The sequence below is a fragment of the Pan troglodytes genome, chromosome 1 (assembly GCF_028858775.2).
Source record: "Pan troglodytes isolate AG18354 chromosome 1, NHGRI_mPanTro3-v2.0_pri, whole genome shotgun sequence".
Lineage (NCBI taxonomy): Eukaryota > Metazoa > Chordata > Mammalia > Primates > Hominidae > Pan > Pan troglodytes.
Window position 1 is genome coordinate 34,741,916 of NC_072398.2, and position 21,092 is coordinate 34,763,007.

Here is a 21,092-nt window from a genome sequence, read left to right on the forward strand (position 1 = left end):
AGCCATGGAGGACTTTGGTGACAGAATTTGCATTTTGTCCTGCAGCCTACTTGGAGGAGATCCAGTCGGTCCGTCGCCATACCAACAGCATGCTGGAAGGCACCAAGAACCGGCACCCGCCCATCGTGGTCCACTGTAGTGCTGGGGTGGGAAGGACCGGCGTGCTCATTCTTTCTGAGCTGATGATCTACTGCTTGGAGCATAACGAAGTGAGTCATTCTGGGCTTCTCTCCGGATACTCCACCTTGGGGACAAGTCTACACCCTGGCCAAACCTTTGCCTGCACCCTTGCATTTTCAGTGGTTAATTTCCTCTCTCCCAACCAGAGTTTTCCAGGCTCCTGGTTCCTAGTTTGACTCTGACATTTACAGCCCTCCTTATCTTTTTGCCCTCCCACTGCTCCGTGTACATACCCAGATAAAACAGGAGAAATGAGGGTGTGCAATAGAAAACACTTAGAAAATGTGATCTTAGGCAGCATCTACTTCCAGAAGTCTTTGGCATTTTGTAGATAACCTGGTTTTATTGTGGGTAATTTTCCATGGTGAGTTATTTGACTCCATATAGTTTCGATGCATCTTGCATTTCTAGGATGTGTTCTGGCCTAAATGCTAGGTGAAAATGTGTCTACTTGGAAAATGTTTTTCATTCTTCAGAGTGAGGTTTGGCGGGTTGTTTGCTTGTCTAGTCTGGTTGTTGCGTGGTGTAGCGGAGCAGAGTAGATACTTTGAGCACGCAAACATCCCTGTCTTTGCATCGGCGGGTCACCCTACCCCTTCTCCCTGCAGAAGTGGGGTGCTGCTGAGCCTGTGCACACAAGGTGCGTGGCATTCCTTTGCTGCCGTAGGATTAGGGAGTTACACTGAGAGACTTTCAATTTTGTGTAGGTGAGACAAACAGCAGTCAAAAGCTAAGGAATAGTTCTACCTTCTAGCTACGTGGGACATTAGAAGTTTTAAGGGGCTTTTGCCTGCCATATCAGCCAAGTAGAGGAGCCATGAACATGTCACTCTTCCTGTTTCACAGAAGAGGAAACTGAGGCCCAGAAATAATTACATGATTTGTCTAGTGCCATGTGGCTCTTACGCAGTGGTACTGAAGCCAGAAGCAAGGTCTGTGTCTGGGTCCAGAGTTATTTCCTGTCTTCACTCTGCCTCCAAAAGCTGAATAAGATTTGGTTCTTACTCAGTTTTCAAATTATATGGCTCGAAAAATTAAAGGAAACTTGTGGTTTGGTAGTTTTTAAATTACAGAATGATTTGTTGCCACTCTGTGGAGGAATTTATATGATAATATACCTATTTATTCAATAGCATGAATCGTTTGAAAATCAGATTAAATATTGCTACATAAAGTTTGTCATATTGAATCATCCAGGAAAACAACAAATGCTAAGCTTAGACATTAAACTCTCTGCCTATGAAAAGATAATTTTGAGAATCTTCTAGCCTGTCCATGGGAATGAGTGTTTGTGCTGCTAAAAATTGGAAAAGGGGCAATCCCAACTGTAGCCTAATGTTAGAAAAACATAAAACAAAGCTTGAGCGAAATGCTCATCATGGAATCAGTTGAGACTACATAACAGAAATGTCCTTGCCCTCTGAGTGTTTACCATTTTGCCCCACATAGGATTTTTTTATTTTTTGCCTCTCTATTCCCGTCACTACTAGAGGTCTCTAGAAATCTCTAGAACAATGAGTAACCTGCCACTGAGTCTCAATCCATCCATTGCTAGGAAGACAAAATAAGATGAGGTAGAATCAGTGTGTGCATGGCTTGAGGGCCTCATCATCACCTTCCCCACCTAATCGTCCTTTCCTTCCTTTCATATCACTTTTGTCACCAAATTCCCCCCTTGTTTTCTTTTCTTTTTTTCTTTTTTTTGAGACAGGGTTTTGCTATGTTGCCCAGGCTGGCCTCAAACTCCTAGGCTCAAGTAGTCCTTCCACCTCGGTCTCCTGAGTTGATGGGATTACAGGCGTAAGCCTGGCCACTCCACTTCTTTCCCCATTCCCTGTGCTCCGCTCCCCACTTCCCCTTTTCAACTCAAGAAGCCATTCTGTCTTGTCTGACATGAAAGACTATTCTGTTCTGAGCTCTTTGGAGACCCATCAAGGGCTGAGCCTCAGTGAGGCAATGACATGGGGGCTCACTGAACACCAGATGTTACTGGTCTGGCAGAGCACAGACAAGCATATCAAATCCGGAACAGTTTGGAGTAAGGGATTCGGCCAGTGTGGCCTCCTGTGGACTTGGTGAAGGCTCAGGGTGGTTAAATGCTCTATGGTGTGTCCAAACATAGCGGATTTCCTCAGTGCCCAACTGCATGCCAGAACATTCTTTGCTGGGACGTGGTCAACCCAAAAAGAACTTCTGTTCCCATTGATATTCAAAGATAGCAAGATGACTCATATTTTTCACTTCTCTTCCCCTAGCACAAATATAGCCAGTCTTATCTGTCCTATTTCCCATGGTTGCTATTGGTAGATGGTTAGCGGGGAGAAATGCTCTCCTTTTGTTCTGGTACTGTTCAGGCCTGGCTAGTAAGATCCAAGCCCCTATTTCAGGAGAAGAGTAGACCGTGTTTAGTTTATTTTGTGTTTCAAGCAAAGATTTTAACAAATATATATTAAATTGTGGGACCCATTTTTCTCCTGTCCAAACTCCCCTGCCTTCTTTCCACAGCTTCTGGATTTAGCATACTTTATATTTTAGTCTGTAATTCATGCAGTTTTAATTCTGTCAATGAAATGGCCTTTCTTTTTCCTGGACTTGTCCCTCTCAGTCTCATTCTAAACACAGAAAAGTTGAGCAGAAACAATGAAACGCAGACACTTACAATGAGGTTGGTAGCTGTGCAGTGGGGAGTGGGGACAGCTGTCCCAGGCTGCTCTGGGAAGCCTCCCTGTGGCCCAGTGCTTTTGGTCACCGAGTGTTAGCTGAGACTTTTTAAGGTGCGTAGAGTTTTTCAGAAAGCACTCGTTTTATGGTCTGCAGGACACTCAGTCCCTTGGATGTAGCTGTCTGTTCCAGCTACAGCTAATTACAAAAGGTCAGGATCTCAGTAGCCAAAGGGCAGATGTCTTGATCTTGCTGCTTTTCTGAGTAAGTTATACCTCCTTCATAAAGTGAGGAGGAGAAAATGTCTTCTAGACAAGGTTGAGCAATTGTCAACTGCTTTGTGCTTCCTTGGCTTGGGGGCAGTTAAGAGCAGAGCCTGTGGGAGTGAATGAATCTTTAAGCCAGCTGGGACCCTTTCATTGAAGACCAGGAGAACTTTCTTTGTCATGTCCCCAGACTTGTCCATATCAGACAATATACTGTCATTTAGGCTCAGTCCTACAGGTAATTGAGATGGGGATGATGGTAGAGGAGGAGGAGGAGGATGTGGTGGTGGAGGAGGTGGTGATGGTGACAACATTGAAAATAATATCGTAACAGCTAACTTGTGTCTAGTGTTTACCATGTGTATGCACTATTCTAAGAGCCTGATAGTATTAACACAAGTAGCCTTTGCAGTGACACTGTGAGCTAAGTCCTGTTAGTATCTGTGTTAGTCCATTCTCACACTGCTATAAAGAACTACCTGAGACTGGGTAATTTATGAAGGAAAGAGGTTTAGTTGACTCATAATTCTGCAGGCTGTACAGGAAGCATGGCTGGGAGGCCTCAGGAAACTTACAATCATGGTGGAAGGATAAAGGGGAATTAAGCACGTCTTCACATGGCAGCAGGAGAGAGAGAGAGCAAAGGGGGAAGTGCAACATACTTTTAAACAACTGGCTCTCATGAGAATTCACTGTCACAAGAACAGCAAGAGGGAAATCTGCCCCCATGTTCCAATCACCTCCCACCAGGTCCCTCCCCCAACACTGGGGATTACCAGTCAACATGAGATTTGGGTGGAGACACAGAGCCAAGACCATATCAGTATCCTCACATAACAGAAGAGAAACTGAGTCATAAGTAAATGAAGTAATGTGCCCACTTCCCACAGCCAAGAAGTGGTAGAGCTGAGATTCAGCAGATGAAGCCTTACTCAGAGCCTGTGCTCTGAACACCAGTGTGATCCTGCCTCCTGGCTAAAACCTTTGGTGGGTAGGGGAGGGAACAGCCTTATTCTCTCTATTCTTTTATCTTCAGTGCCCAACCGCAGAGTAATCCTCATCAAACATGAAATTAAGTTCATTATTAGGTGGCTCTAGGTCACATCTTATACTGGTCACTTTGCAATATAATTTAGGCAGAGACCTACTTGTTACTGTCAGCAGCTTATAACCTAGGCTCTGTATTTTGATTCATAGTTCGAAGATTCACATGCCTTTTTTTTCTTTTCTTATTAGGCAGGGACTTGACTTGGTCCCTTTGCACCACTGTGATTGCACCACTGCACTCTAGCCCAGGCAACGTCGCAAGTTTGTGATGTGCATTCCTTAGTTGGTGTTGAACAAGAGTGACTGATGGCACGTGTCATGTCATAACTATACACAGCTTGGAAATAGCTTAAATTATTTTTTAAGGTTCAAAGGTTACAAAGTCAGGCATACAGCTGAGTTTTTATTATTTTCTTTTAAACACTTGCTTAGCCCTTGAAAACTTCCTGGGTGCCATCATTTGCCCTGGGTTAAGAGCTCCCAGAGCAGAGTGAATGTGCTGAGGCCACCATGGCCTCCACAGCTCAGGGGTGCTCCAGCCGTATGTGTCCTGGCTAGTCCAGGAGGATGGACATGGTGAAGGTGAGGGGAGAGGACACTGTGACAGCCTCTGATCTGCTCAAGTACCCATGACACTGTATTAATTTCCTTTCATTAATGATAGTATATATCATCGTATATATTCTCAAAGAATTCACACATAGGCAATCTCATTTAATACTCAAAATGTTCTCATTTAAGACTCAAGGCTAGGCACAGTGGCTCATGCCCATAATGCTAAGACTTTTAGAGGCCAAGGCTGGAGGATTACTTGAGCTCAGGAGTTTGAGACCAGCCTGGGCAACAGAGTGAGACCTCGTCTCTACACAAAATTTTAAAAGTTAGCCGGGTGTGGTGTTGTGCATCTGTAGTTCCAGCTACTCAGGAGGCTGAAGTGGGAGGATTGCTTGAGCCTAGGAGGTTGATGTTGCAATGAGTTATGATCGCACCACCGCACTCTAGCCTGGGCGACAGAGCAAGACCCTGTCTCAAAATAGGTGTTCTCGGCCAGGCGCAGTGGCTCACGCTTATAATCCCAGCACTTTTGGGAGGCCGAGGCGGGCGGATCACGAGGTCAGGAGTTCGAGACCAGCCTGACCAACATGTTGAAACCCCGTCTCTACTAAAAATACAAAAAAAAAAAAAAAAAAAAATTAGCCAGGCATGGTGGTGCGTGCCTGTAATCCCAGCTACTCAGGAGGCTGAGGCAGGAGAATTGCTAGAACCTGGGAGGCGGAGGTTATAGTGAGCAGAGATTGAGCCACTGCACTCCAGCCTGGGAGACAGAGGGAGACTCTGTCTCAAAAAAAAAAAAAAAAAAGAAAAAAAGTGTTCTCAGTTGAAGGCTTTTACTCCAAGTAGGACTGGTGTTCAGAGATGGCGCTTTGACATTTTAAAGGTTTACACTTAAATTATCTCACTTGATCATGACCACAGTCCTGTGAGATTATAATTGCATTAATTACATTTATTAATGTTAATAAAGGAATAATGAGGCCAGGCGGGGTGGCTCACGCCTGTAATCCCAGCACTTTGGGAGGCCTAAGTGGGCGGATCACCAGAGGTCAGGAGTTCGAGACCACCCTGGCCAACAGGACGAAACCCTGCCTCTACTAAAAATACAAAAAATTAGCCGGGCGTGGTGGTGCGCACCTGTAATCCCAGCTACTCCGGAGGCTGAGGCAAGAGTATTTCTTGAACCTGGGAGGCAGAGGTTGCAGTGAGCCGAGATCACACCACTACACTCCAGCCTGGGCAACAAGAGTGAAACTCTGTCTCAAAAAAAAAAAAAAAAAAGGAATAATGAGTAATATTTATTAAGCACTCACTGTGCACTAAATGCTTGATAGGTGTTTCATCATTTGATCCCATGAGGCAAATGTTATTGCATACCCCATGTTATTGCTGAGGAAATGTAACTAACTAGGGCAAGGCCACACTGCTGTTAGAGGAAAGCATTATTATCCTGATTTTACAGATGAGGAAACTAAGACCCTGAGACGTCTTAAATCCTGTCATTGGGTTGCGGGGGAGTTGAGAGTACCATTCAGGTCTAACTCCTGCCTTTATGTTTTAACCAGCAGACTAGTCTGTATTCAAAATAATACACCAGGACAGGTGTGGTGGCCCACGCCTGTAACCCCAGCACTTTGGGAGACTCAGGTAGGAGGATTGCTTGAGCCCAGGAGTTGAAGGCTGCAGTGAACTATGACTGTGCCACTGTACTCCAGCCTGGGTGACACAGCAAGACCCTCTCAGAAAATTTGAAATTAAATAAAAATAAAATATCCCACCAGTGACACATGATGACCAGGTTCTCCAGTTGCTGGTATAAACTGTTTGATGCATAAAACCCAGCCAGGGCAGAGTCCCTTGCTTTCTCTTGTACCTGGACATGGGCAGTGGGTGAGTGCTTCCTGAGTGAGGGAATGAGGAATGCTCAAAGGGAAGCCTCCTGTCTCAGGACCTTGTGCTTTCTCTCTTTTCTTGCAGAAGGTGGAAGTGCCCATGATGCTGAGGCTCCTCAGGGAGCAGAGGATGTTCATGATCCAGACTATCGCTCAGTACAAGTTTGTCTACCAAGTCCTCATCCAGTTCCTCCAAAACTCCAGACTCATTTAATCACCCCAATCCAGCTCCTGGAGGAGGGACCCAGCTCCATCGTGCTGGAGGAGAGTCACCTCCAGACAACATCTGCTCCCCCCACAGGGGTGCAGGTGGCTGGCAGCAAACAGGCTCTCTGAAGACAGTAGCCAAGATTATTCACACATACCATGTATTATTTTATATGAGATAATTTATTTTTTTCCCCTTTGGAATAACTTTTGTGAATTATTGTAATGCAGTTTCCCTAGTAATATAGTACTTTTCATTTGAACCACATCTTGACTGATCTGTATTGTAATATATGTCAGCAGGTAAGGTTGCCTGCTGGATCATTTTGAGGACAGAGGCATGAGGGAGCACATCTCTTGTGAAGTTGCAGCCAGATTTGTAACCAACCCTGAAATTCATCAGCTTAATTCATTTATCAGCTTGATTCATTCATCATTCATTGCTTATATCCAAAGCAAAGACGGTAAGAAAATGAATTCATCCTGAAATATAAAGAAAAGGGTCTGAAGGAACAAACACGATTCTCTTATATTTTGGGGCTCATGAGCCTTGATAGACAGTTTCCTCTCGTTTTCATTTCCACCCCTCATCCTCAGTAGTCTCCTCTCCCCCACACCCCACCCCAACTTCCCCCCCAAGCTTGAGTTAAAGACAGAATAGCTAAAGACAGTGCTGCCTTTACAGTGCAGTAATTGCCATCTTTGAGGCCGAAAGACAAGCTCTGTGTTGTGCTTTTCTTGACCACCCCTTATTCTGGGCTCTGGAGCTTGTGTTTCCCTGCTGGCGACTGTACCTTGGGTATTTGTTGCTACCTCTCCCGTTTGCTCAGTAGGACCCTGTCTGGTGGCATTGAGGCTCTGGACCAGACCATTTGTGCAGTTAAGGCTCTACCCTGATTGAGAGAGGATAGCAGACCTAGAAAGAGAAAGGAGTTGGGCAGGGCCTTTGAGGATTGTGTTTTTCAGGCAGGGCCTTGATGATCGTTGTTTTTTATTTAAATAAGATGTGTGTGCTGGACAGAGACCTAAAAGTTGAGGTCACTAAGTCATTGGAAAGGCCATCAAGGAAACAGATGGGGAAGCTGATTTATGGGAGCTGTATGGCATTTAGCTACATAACAGGGGTCCTGGCCAGGAAACACATCAGATGTGACCCCCACTGTGCGGGTATCATCTTCAGGCTTTGGTCTGCAAGATCAGAATTAATCCCACTCGGGACCCCATAGTCCAAACTTGGGGCCACTTGATGAACGATGGTAGAATTGTCATTGGCAAAGCCCTGTGCTTCTTTCCTTTTCTTCATAAAATCCACTCTCTGGTCAGTTATCTTCACTTTGAAGCCCAGTTCTTAGTTTCTTCCTGTGGCTTCATTGGTCAGTGTCCTTCTGAATTTCCAAGGTTGGTACACAATAAATCATGTTTTGTACTTTTTTCCTCTTACTGCATTTTGGGGGATTTATCATTCTATGTCTACCTTTTCTTGAGTACAGCTTTGATATGCACCTGTTGTTACGTGGTGATGGGAAGTCACAGGGCGTGCTCTTTCTAGTTAATTTGATGCCACATCTTCCTTGTCTTTTCAGCTTGGGAAAAAGGCGGCAGTGGAGGAAGGCATGGAATGCCCACAGTGGTCAGTTCAAAGAACAAACGTGCAATTAAAAAACTGTAGTCAGCCAGGCACGGTGGTTCACACCTGTAATCCCAGCACTTTGAAAGGCCAAGGCGGGCAGATTGCTTGAGCTAAGGAGTTCGAGACCAGCCTGAGCAACATGATGAAACCCCATCTCTACAAAAAGTACAAAAATTAGCCAGGCGTGGTGGTATGCCCTGGTAGTCCCAGCTGCTCAGGAGGCTGAGGCGGGAGGATCACCTGATTCTAAGAATTCGAGACTGCAGTGAGCCGTGATCTTGCCACTGCAGTCCAGGCTGGGCTACGGAGAGACCCTGCCTCAAAAAAAAAAAAAAAGGAAAAAAAGGTTGTCAAGAAAAACTAGATGTAGGAGAAAGGAAAATTTAATTGCAGTTTTTTTTCTTAGAATTGACTGCTGTGAGAGTTCCATATGCCTTTCTTCATTGCTGCTTTTGTCCCCCCTGAGCTAAAAAGATGGAGTGACATCAAATCAACCAGAAAAAGTATGCCTTTGTGACATCCCATCACCACATGCCAACAGGTGTATATTCCCCATTAAGTTCTTCGGAATAGGAATCCTCTGTTTCAACCTGGCCGGGTGTTGTGGTGGCTGTACTCTAGTTAGACTCAGAATATCTGGGGATGGAGGGCTTCCCCTCTGTCTTCTACTTCAAGGTCTGAAGACTCAGTGAAGGAGTATAATCTGCTGATCTTTGTAGATTCTGGAGTTTTGTTGTATGTCCTGGAAAGAAAACCATTAGTATTACATGTATTTTCAGTGAACAGAGCTTATAACCCTTATTATAAGAAGCTCATCAATAAGCAAAAAGATACTTGTTACCTTTCCTTGGAGGTTTTTCCATCCTTGGGATATTCTGCTGTTAGGGATGTTTTAGCAAGTGGTCTCAGTTACTGGTTTATTGCATGATGAACAACATCAGTATTTATCTTTTATCTCTAAGCCCCAAGGTGGGCACTGTTAGAATATGTCTCATGTGGACAGCATATAGATCTGGTGTGTCTTTGAGGTCGTCAGAGCTCATGGGCTTCCTTGAAATTCATCCACTGTCCCTGCCGTATGCTACGGGAATATGCATTAGTGTACAAAATGCAGGGAGGAAGTAGGTTTAATATTCAACTTTCTAGCCAAAGTTTATATTGAAACCCAAAAGAAAACATTTAAGAGTTGTTCCACATATTTCACTTTTAAAAACAAATGCCTTTGGTTCTTTAGCACATTTTGCATTCCTTTTCACATCTCCAGTAAATGCCAACATATCTCCTGTTAAATTAGCAGCAGCCATTTAAAGTCCTTTCGGTGGCATCTGCATAATAATTGCCCAGAGATGCTTTATATCTGGGAAGCAAGCCAAGGAATAAACCTTGAAGCAAAGTGTATTAAATTAGTTATCTAGTTAGAGCTTTTGGAATGATTTCCTGATGATGTATCAAGTCTGAAGCTGGAGCTGTCAGTGTCTATTGCTGCAGTTTGGATTTGAAGGGAGAAAATTTAAAATGGAGGAAAAAAAAGTTACCATCTCACAGCAAAGCCATCAAACATTTTCCAGCCGCTGTTTTCGAGGTTTTCCAATTGAACTGTTTGGTTTCTTTCATCCACACTCATTTGGATACATTGACCCGAGGTATTCATCCTTGTTTACTGTGGTCCCTGAATCATGGGGGCTGAATTTGATGTCTTCATCCTTGAGATGAGCCTCCTGGCTTAGCTGAGGAATGTCCTGCTGAGGTTTCTTTGGTTTCCTTGGGTTCTAAGGATATACTGGATATACCATCTTTTAGCAAGAGTATCTGGTAGCATTTACAGATAGCATAGACATTGGTATGCACTTCTTTCCCCAGATAGGAAGTAAAGGAGGATTTAGTTGCATGAAAAAAGGATGTTAAACATTGATTACATAGGAGTAGAGATGAATGAGCTGCTCTATTCAGTCGGAGCTAAACAATAAGATCAGGGAAGGTAAAAACACCTATATGGAATATTTTGAATCGTAAGCTTTTGAGGAGCTTAAATTGAGAGAATTTTACTTTTAATTTTGTAGATTGAAAAGAGGAACCACTTTTTAAAATTATAGCTAAACTGCCATTGTTTTCCTAAGAGTCACTTGGCCATCTCTGGCCCCCTCTTTCATCAGCCTGAAGAGAGAGTCTTTGTAGACTGCTGAGGGTGGGCCTTGTAGGACTTGACCACGGCTTACACCTACTTAACCTTTATCCTGCTTTCTTTCAGCTTGTGCTTTTCAGTTATAAACTCCAGTGGGTACAGCAGGCTGGCCTTTTCATCCAGCTGATTATTTTTCCAGCTTAATATAGATTGACCCATATGAAATTTCCAATAATGGACCATATTTTCTGCGAATAGACAGTATTCGCATGGATCACCTATATCTTCCCCCTGATACACTGTGGGTCCCAACACCAGATGTCATTTCTCCAGAGCAGTGCTAATGAACACAAAAGGTATACCCTGGGTGGCCCAGCTCTTTTCATGAACCTGCTGCCCTGCTCATAGTGATCCTTGCATCACTTGGTGAATGGGCCGTCTCCTGGGACATGGAAGTTGCAGAGGTAGATAGTGCACTGCAGCTTCTCTTAAGCCGGATTGGCCATCAGGCCTATCACTTTGGAGTTTTTAGCTGCTGTCCTTTCCCGATGAGCAGTCTGTATTAGCTGACCTCAGCCTACTTGTTACGTGACATATGGGTCCCAAAAGTGTCCTTTGTCAAAAAGCAGAATGTGCCTTCTAGTCTCCCTTTCCCCATCTAATGGTGTATTCGATGGTGAAGATGAGTACAGTTGACCACCCCTATCTGTGGGTTCCACATCCCTATATTCAACCAAGTACAGATTGAAAAATATTTGGGGAAGAGGGGAAACCCACAAAGTTCCAAAAAACAAAAGTTGAATTTGCCACATGCTGAATACTACATTGAATTCACACAAATGAAGTGATGTGTAGGCATTGAGTTAGGTATTGTAAATAATCTAGAGATGATTTAAAGTATACAAGAGATGTGCACAGGTTATATGCAAATACTATGCTATTTTATATAAAAGACTTGAACATCCATGGATTCTGGTATTCTCAGAGGGTCCTTGATTGCCCCCTTTGGTAAAGGACAACTATTTCGTTACTGATTTTTGTTTGGGGAAGATCTGTCAATCCCTTGAGGTGGGGGGGGTGTTGGGGGGATGGAGGGTACAGGGCATTCTAGGATGTGTGCCAGGGAGCACAGATTCAAGGGATGGGATTGGGTCAGACCTGTGTTCTTACTCAGTGTCAGAAATAACTCTATGGAGCTCCTAGAGTAAGAAATTTCTGGAAGCACCACATAATTACTGTTGGGCTCTTAGGGTAGCCCTTTTAGGGAATTGAGCATTCCCATGTTTTACCAATAGTTATTCTGCTGCTGTGTTTTATTATATTGCCAATGGTTTTGAGACACTCATCATGCTCTTATTTAGTGATTTCTTTTCATGAGCAGAGCAACAGCTCATCCAGCATGGTTTCCAAATGGAGAAATTTGGGTCTTCTGTAGAAACCACACAAATTCTCCAATGGCCTACAGCTTTATGGTTGGCAAACTAGTTGGCCCTATAGGGTGGAAATAAAGCTGTAAGATGTTAAACTGCATTTGATACTTCTCTTGAACGCTGAGCAAGGAAGCAAAATAGTTCTTGTCCTTACTTAAGCTTCTAAGACATTTTGGGGCAAAGGACCTTACAGATGGCGTCTGTTGAAAGTAACAGCAACATGCCAGGGAGAAACGTGGGGGAAATCTCATCAAATTCTGCCACCTCAAATGTGTTGTCCAGAAGTCAGTGTTATTCAGGGGGCCCTGTGAAACTTGACCACCAGCTTGCGCCATCAACACTCAGCCTTTATCCAGCCTGCTCTCAGCTTTTGTGTTTCTATTAGAAACTCAGATAGGTAAGTATTTTTATTCAGTAGACTACCTTTCTTATCTTTCCAGCTTAATATAGCTGCATCTTCTTTCTCAAGGCCAAACTAAGATATTCCCTATTAAAATGTCCATGAGCCTAGCATTGAGTGTCTGGCATCCATCAATTTCATAGACTGGAAAATGATTGTTGTTTGGTACAGTAAAGAGGAGGATGTGCATCAGTTCCTACCGTTTGGAGCTTTGTTTTTAGCCTTCCCATTTTAAAAATAAATTCAAGGACATTGAGTTACAAGGCAGGAGGGCTGGAGCTACTGGGCAGCCTGAATATGACAAGCATTTGTGTAGAAAGTCATTGCTCCTTCTGCCACACTTTGGGCCATCAGGATCATTCTTTCCCAGAAGTGCCATAAACTTGCTCAAGAGTTTCTATAAATGGGAAGAGGGAGAGGAAGGATTTTTGCATCAGTCCTGAAGTTGCTATCCAAAAGTTCTCTGTTTCACAAATAATTTTCTGAATTCTGGAATGCCTCTCCTACTCCCTGCCTCCCTTTCTGTAATGTCAGAGTGATGGAAACCACCAAGTGGCATGCTAGGGAAAGCCTGCAGCAGTGTTGGAGTCTATTTCACCCTAGCTCATAGTTTTAAACTGTCTTCACTGTTGAGGTAGAGCTTGATGAATGTCATGGATTATGATGTGTGGTTTATCATATTTGCCTGGATTTGCTGATCAAAAGCACCATCTTCCCTCGCCTGCTGCTGGCAGCCTTTCCTTGCCTTGCTTGTTAGCAAAGCATTCTGCTTACCCATGTGGCTCCCAGAGTTAGCAGCCCCGGCTCTTGGATTTCTTGATTCTTCTCCCCTGTGATCTCAGAGGTGCTGCAGAGCACATTCCCCTTTAGAGCAAGTCATGTTTCTATTCAGGCCACAAAACTGGGATGTACATGCAGTGACTTTGGTGTTCCTTGTCTTGTTCAGGGGAACGGGTGGGACTGTTGTGTGCTGTCACCCTCTTCATTCCATGAGCACCTTGTTCACTTAGGGTCTGCTGCCTTTTTTTTTTTCTTTTTCTTTTTTTTTTTTTTTTTTTAGTTTTTGAGATCGTGTCTCCCTCCTGTTGCGCAGGCTGGAGTGCAGCCTCCAAAGTAGCTAGGATTATAGGCGTGCACCACCACACCTGGCTAATTTTTATATTTTTAGTAGAGACGGGGTTTCGCCATGTTGGCCAGACTGGTCTCAAACCTCTGACCTCGTGATGACCCCCCTCGGCCTCCCAAAGTGCTGGGATTACAGGTGTGAGCCACCACACCCAGCCTCTGCTGCCTTTTCATATTTCCCCATCTGCTTTATGGATCAACTCTCAACAGTACACTTTTTCTTTTCTTTACCTACCCTATGAGTGCAACCCAGATGAAAGGGTTAAACCTCGTCAGAGAATCATTGCCTTAAACCTCTCAGAAATATGTAATTAGGAAATCTTATTTTAATTTTTTAAAAATTGCTTGTATAGTTTCAAAGAATGAGATCTGGCAAATGGCCAGATGCGGTGGCTCACACCTGTAATCAAACCAGCACTTTGGGAGGCTGAGGCAGGCAGATCACCTGAGGTCAGGCGTTCAAGACCAGCCTGGCCAACACGGTGAAATCCCGTCTCTACTAAAAATACAAAAAAAAAAAAAAAAATAGCCAGGCATGGTGGCACATGCCTGTAATCCCAGCTACTCAGGAGGCTGAGGCAGGATAATTGCTTGAACCTGGGAGGTGGAGGTTGCACTGAGCCGAGATCATGCCACTGCACTCCAGCCTGGGCAACAGAGTGAGACTTTGTCTCAAAAAAAAAAAAAAAAAAAAAAAAAAAAAAAAGATCTGGCGGATGAAAATAACCAGAATGAAAATAGCTAGAAAACTCAGCAAGCAGGAAGCTCCCTTTCTCACCCTTTTGCTCCCTTGCCGATAGAATCAGTCACTATTAGAAAAAATGAAAGACACTCTGTTTAAAACAATGATGACAGCAGCACTTAATATGTATTTCGAGGTGAACTTATATAGATTGAGAGGCTGCATTTGGCAGACTGATGTGTAGGAAGACCCATTTGTTTCTAGCTTCTCCCTGCAGGGAAAATGCTTTCGTCATTATAGCCTCTACACAGACTGGCCATTCTAGTGAAACAGGTGGTAAACCTTTGGGCTGCCCAGAAACATTTTATCTGTTTTCACTTACCTAGGAAGGGGTAAGATTAGCGGGTCATCCAAAATCTGTATGTAAGCTATCTTCATTTTCTTCCCCAACCTTCTCCTCCTGGGAAACACAAATGCTATCTCATCTGACAAAAGGTTTTAGAGGATAAAGCTGAAAAGATTGGATTGGGATCTTTTTGTGGCTTGGGGCGGAGCCTTTTGCTAAAATCTCAAGAATGCTGCTTTGAGTTTAGCTAGGGTGGCTCTCAGAGCTGGGGTGCCTGGCATTCTCAGCATTTCTCAGGGGCCTCCCACCTCTGACAACTGCAGTGTTAGCTAATACATACCTTGAGCATAGAACTGAATGCTGTAATTCAGAGCCATTTTTTTTTCAACTTAAACATTGTACAATTTTACTGCAATTTCCTTTGAACTTTCTTGCCACTGTTTGGAATCTTAAAAATTCATTAGCCTTCTCCTTTCTGACATAAAGTTACTCTTCATCAGAGATGAGTTCCTATGTATGTCCTTTGTTCCTTCAATAGCTAATTAATGTGCTTGAGGATACTTCAGTAGAAAAAAAGGTTTAAATATGCAAATTACTAATAAACGTGTAACCTTATGTAACTTGTGTTACATCAAGTAACAAGCTAATCTAGTTTGTTTCACTGGACTAGGCTTGTGCTCCCTACTTCAGTATTTTGATGCTTTCCTTGATCTTTGTTTCACAAAATGTTGTGAATTTTGGTATCATTCAAAACAAATGACATTTATTAGGTTTCATTTTGAAACGATGTACAGACAAGTCCCCAATTTAGAAACCGGTTTGTTCTTAAGGTTCTTGCGTCAGCCCATAGAAGCCCACTGACCTCCACCACAGCCCAAATGGAGGGCTGTGATAGCCAGATCTGGTTGGCTTTTGTGGGCTGACCCAGACATTTAATCACCATCTCTTATGTTGTTGCCGTAAGAAATGCATTCCAGGTTGGGACTTGGGATCCTGAGAGCACATTCGCCCCCTGTGGTGGCCGCTTGCCACCTTGCAAGATGGAAGCCCAGTCTCCTTACTACCAAACTGTAGTTGTAAGCAGAGGGAGGGGTGAGATGTTTATAGGACATTCCCTAAGCTGGGGAGTGATTTTTATCAATATTCATGTCAACTGTACTTTGGTATAGACTCCCTATCACTTTAATAATATGAAAAGCCTAAAATAAAACTATGCATGCTATTCTATGTGCTATTTTATATCAGTAAATAAGCTTATGCTTGCCAGTTGTATACACAGTTATGAGGTGTATAGAACTGACTTTGACAGTATTTTTTGCACTGTTTCCTATCTGTTTTTATAAAGTCTTATTTAGATATTGGACCTTGTTGATGTTCTCACTGCCCTTGTGCTTGCTATAAAATGTTTCATATGTGCCTTTACAAATGTGAGATCTTTATTCTAACCTTTTTTTGTAAAAGATATCTATTGATTTCCATATGCAATAAACCTTTTTTTCAGAGAAAAGTTACATCTTCTCTTTTCTGTACTGTATATGTTTGCATTAGTTGAAAGTGCCTGGGAAAACCTGCATGCTTTGTTTTCTAAAGCCCATTTATTGCTGCCCACTTTTTAGTCCTGCATAACCTTATCATACTGAAGATTTAGTTTGAAATTCCCAAGGTTGTCACTGTTAGAAGAAACCTGAAAGGGGTGATCACTAGGCAAGTGGAGTGAAGAATACATAGAAATGGGTCTTTCTCACAAATGCAGCAATAAGCCTCGTTAAGCTCCAAGCCCCTCCTCACTCCTCCTTCACTGTCATTTACTCAGGTACCAAACTGTTGATGTGGAAAAGGCAGGCACCAACCAGGCTGCTGTAGAAAATTTAAATTCTTGCTTTTGCCTTTCAGCTTTATAACAGCTCAACTTGTCTCCAGGTTTAAAGGTGGCTGTCCTATCCCAGACTTTGAGCCAGTAACCACCATAGCACATTCACGGTGAACCCCTCATATGTGGGTAGATGCTTTATGTATCCTTGGTAAGTAACAGAAAAGTATAACAACTTCTCCCAGTAATGCATTGACAACCCCATGACTATACAAGCAGTTGTTGAACTACCAGAGATCCCAACTAGTTTCACATCAAAAAAATGAGAATACTGTAAGCCACTCTGGGGTGAGAGGATATGGCAAGCAAATCTCATTAAACATACACTTAATTCTCTGTGGCGACTGTGGCAACAAAGCAATTATAATTATTGAAAGAAAGGCTACATAATGTTAAAAAAGATGATAGTAGACAAAATAGGCCAATGAAAATGGAGATAAATCGGGTAGAATGGCAGGAGAACAGATACACTAATTCATTTTCTCTTTTGTGAGCTGAGCAAATAGAACCAGTTTCTTTTCTTTGGTTGATAAACAGAAAAAGTAGAGGTTTGTTATATAATTGAGAGATAAAACAGTAACCTGGTAGACGTATTTGTCTTCAAATATACTGTTAGCAGAGCTGGGGAAGAAAATTTTTAAAAAGAGAGAAACAGAATAATTCCCCACAAAACTAAAGATAAGTATAAGAAACAGCAACGCACACACACAAATATGCAATAAGATGACAATACCAGAACCAAATATGGCTATTTTATGTGATTTTACCTCTTGTTTTATTTAATGAAAATAAATGGGAAAAACTCACCAGATTTACTAGTTAAGAAACATAATGGGTGCAAAAAAAAAAACTCAGCTAAAGAAAAGAAACATCTAACAAAAAGAATAAACGAGACTTGTATAAACACAGCAAAACTCCTTCTGAGGCAAAACTTAGACAAATTGATAAACTTACCACATTCTTGAATAGGAAGACTCCTGAAGAGGCCAGTTCTCTGTATATCACTGACTCTAGTGCCAGTCCAATAAAAAAATCACAACACCACCAGAAAAATTCAAGGGAACCCAGAAGGATTAGCCCTAGTATATACTAAAAGTTTTGCAGTGCAACAATAGAGTATTTTACTGGCACAAGAATAGATCAATAGAATGAAATACTGCAGAAATAAACCAAAGTCTTAGAGAAATGATAATGGTACCCTTCCAAATCAGCATGGGAAAATAATAAATAATTCAACAAGTAATTCAATAAATGAAAATTAAAATTTATTAAGGAATACCATGGGATATTTTATTATTTTTATTTATTTAAGACTGGGTCTCGCTCTGTCGCCCAGCCTGGAGTGCAGTGGCACGATCTTGGCTTACTGAACCCTGTGCCTCCTGGGTGCAGGTGATCCCACCTCGGCCTCCCGAGTAGCTGGGACTACAGGCATGCACCACCATGCCCGGCTAATTTTTGTATTTATTATAGAGATGGGGTTTTGCCATGTTGCACAGGCTCATCCTGAACTCCTGGGCTCAAGTGATCAGCCCACCTTGGATTCCCAAAGTGCTGGGATTACACACATGAGCCACCGTGCTTGGCCTGTATATCTTATTAAACAATTCTGCCAGGCGTGGTGGCTCACGCCTATAATCCCAGCACTTCGGGAGGCCGAGGCGGGTGGATCACAAGGTCAGGAGTTTGGGACCAGCCTGACCAACGTGGTGAAACCCTGTCTCTACTAAAAATGCAAAAATTAGCCAGGTGTGGTGGCGCGTGCCTGTAATCCCAGCTACTTAGGAGGCTGAGACAGGAGAATCGCTTGAACCCAGGAGGTGGAGGTTGTAGTGAGCCGAGATTGCGCTATTGTACTCCAGCCTGGGTGACAGAGCGAGATCAGTCTCAAAAACAAAAAACAAAAAACAAAAAATTCTAGCTAGATCAAAGATTTAAATAAAAATTAATATTACTTTTTACAATAAACCAGTAATAGTTTTATTCACTTAAAGATGAAAACAATCTGCTTTTGTACAGCAAGGGTCATGAAAAACAAAGTTAATGGACAACTAGAGTAAAAATATTTTTAATATATGACAAGGAGCTAATACCCCAGTATATACAGAGCTCAGAAGTTATTATGAAAGACATTAACAAATAGCAAAACAAACAATGGCCATGTGGTATCACAGAAAATTCTGGAATTTCATATCAAGGGTGATAGGAGGCTCTTTTGTTTTAGTGAGACAATTTTTTTTTTTTTTTGAGACACAGTCTCGCTCTGTCACCCAGGCTGGAGTGAAGTGGTGCGATCTCGGCTCACTGCAAGCTCCGCCTCCCAGGTTCAAGCCATTCTCCTGCCTCAGCCTCCCGAGTAGCTGGGACTACAGGTGCCTGCCACCAAGCCTGGCTAATTTTTTGTATTTTTAGTAGAGATGGGGTTTCACCATGTTAGCCAGGATGGTCTCAATCTCCTGACATTGTGATCTACCCGCCTCGGCCTCCCAAAGTGCTGGCATTACAGGCGTGAGCCACCGCGCCCGGCTGTAGTGAGACAATTCTTAGTGGTACCCTAGATAGCTTCAGGATGGGGGCGGGTCTTCAGAAAGACTAAGACTTGATTAGGAGCTTAGAACTTTCAGCCCCATCCCCCAACCTCTGGAAAGAAAGAGATCCTAGAGATTGAGTCAATTTCAATGGTGAATTAATCAATTGTGCTTATGTAATGGAATTGCCATAAAACCCCCTGACCAATAGCATTCAGAGAGCTTCTGAGTTGGTGAATACATCCACATGCCAGGATTGTGGCATACCACAACTCCATGGGAACAGAAGCTTCTCTCAGGATCCTTCCAGACTTTACCCTATGTTCACCCTCTTCATTGGCCTATTCGTCTTTTTTATAATAAACCAGTAATAGAAAGTAAAGTGTGTTCTAGAGTTTTGTGAGCTATTCTAGCAAATTAATGAACATAAAATAAGGGAGGAGGTGTTGTGGGAACCCCTTGACTTTGTAGCCAAGTCAGACAGAAGTATGGTTAACCTGGGAACCTGAATAACTTGTGACTGGCATCTGAAGTGAGGGCAGTCTTGTGGGACTGAGCCCTTAAACCAGTGTAGTCTGACACTAACTCTGGGTAATTAGTGTCAGAGTTGAATTGAATTGTAGGACACACAGTTGGTGTCTGAAGAGTTAGAGAATGGTTGTGAGGCATAAAAACAAAAACACCACACATTTGGTTTCAGAACTGTTGTGAGTCAAAACAGCTCATATTGGTGTCAGAAGTGGGATTAGAAAGACCCTGATTATTTAGTGTCAGAAAATTTAGGATTCACTAGAATGGTCCTAGCTACTGGAAAAGTGGTTTGGGAAGAGAAAGGATGAAAGGGTGGGAGATACAGAACCTTTGATTCCTGGGTGGTCATGTGGTCACCCATGATATGGACCAGCATGACAGCTGTGCTGTTATCAGTGACTAAATTTAGTTACAAATGGAATTTGGAGGTGGATCTAACTGCTGAGGAATTGGTTCTTTGGATGCGTAAGGAAATGTAAATGAATAGGAAAAGTGCAGAACATATAACTCCTTGGTTTTTGTTATATCTGTAATAGCTAAAGTGAAATTAAAAGAGTGCTGGATGGACTTTGATGCTAAACCAAACTCAGATTTTGGTCAGTCTGAACTTTGGCCACTAGCCTTGAAGCTGCCCTCAAAGGGTAGAATTATGTGGAGACAACAAAGGGTACCTCTAAGACCTCTGGTCACTAAGAAGGTGGTGCGTGTAGGGGGAAGGTACAACCAATAAACTATTGAAACCAGGGGGGATAGTGTGGAAGAGTTGTCGCATTTGTAGATCAATATCATCAGCTTCCTGAAAAACCCTTACTTAAGTGGATTCTGAGAGTAACTGATTTAGAGACAGTATCTTTGGTTTTGAAGGCTGCAGAATGGAAGAGCATGTCTGGGTTGACAGAGGACTCACTGCTCACTGTGGAACAATCACAGATGGCTATATCTGACACAGACACACAGCAGGTTATTCCTGAAGAAACAACCAGCCTGGTGGACTGGATAAAAGGCACTATGAGGTATGTTTACTCTGAGAAGTGAGGCTGTCCAACTCCCCCTATAAATGTTAAAAGCAACACTCTGATGAAGTACCTGATAAACTGTGTATGCAAGTCATGTGGGACTGGCTTTTTGGTAATTGGGACACTCACCCATTGAATATGCCCATTGCCAAGATCATGGTCAATGTTATGATTAAGAGGCATGGGCACCTTTTGCGTGGGTGTCGCATATAACTTTACTGCTGCAAAACTGAGCAACAGTCTTAGAAGCCCTATCAAATTTGCTATCTCTGCTTCCTCTCATGGTTCTTACTGACGCTAATTAAAACACTAGACTAATTCACAGGAAAATATGAATTAGGCATAGGTGTGAAAGGTAGAGGGATGAGTCCAGGGATTCATCCTAAGAGGGTAGAAATTTTTAAATGGTTAAGAAATGGAGTGAATAAAGAAAACATTGATAGTGGCAAAACAAAAAGCAAAAAGAAAGGGAAAGAGTCAACAGACTTGTCCCAGCAGGGTGAAAACCTTGAATGGTTATTAAAAAATGGGATGAGGCCGGGTACAGTGGCTCACGCCTGTAATCTCAGCACTTTGGGAGGACAAGGTGGGTGGATCACCTGAG

At 42.9% G+C, this 21,092-nt stretch overlaps 1 protein-coding gene across 1 annotated transcript in view; it reads left to right on the forward strand.

The window, feature by feature from the left end:
- Positions 1 to 15,175, forward strand: part of PTPN14 (protein tyrosine phosphatase non-receptor type 14) — a 201,730-nt gene extending 186,555 nt beyond the window's left edge. Inside the window, exons 18-19 of the mRNA XM_054658780.2 lie at positions 46 to 209; positions 6,687 to 15,175. Of these exons, the coding sequence (XP_054514755.1) occupies positions 46 to 209; positions 6,687 to 6,815 (293 nt within the window). The 3' untranslated portion in view covers positions 6,816 to 15,175. The remainder of the gene's footprint in view (positions 1 to 45; positions 210 to 6,686) is intronic.
- The last annotated feature ends 5,917 nt before the right edge of the window (positions 15,176 to 21,092 follow it).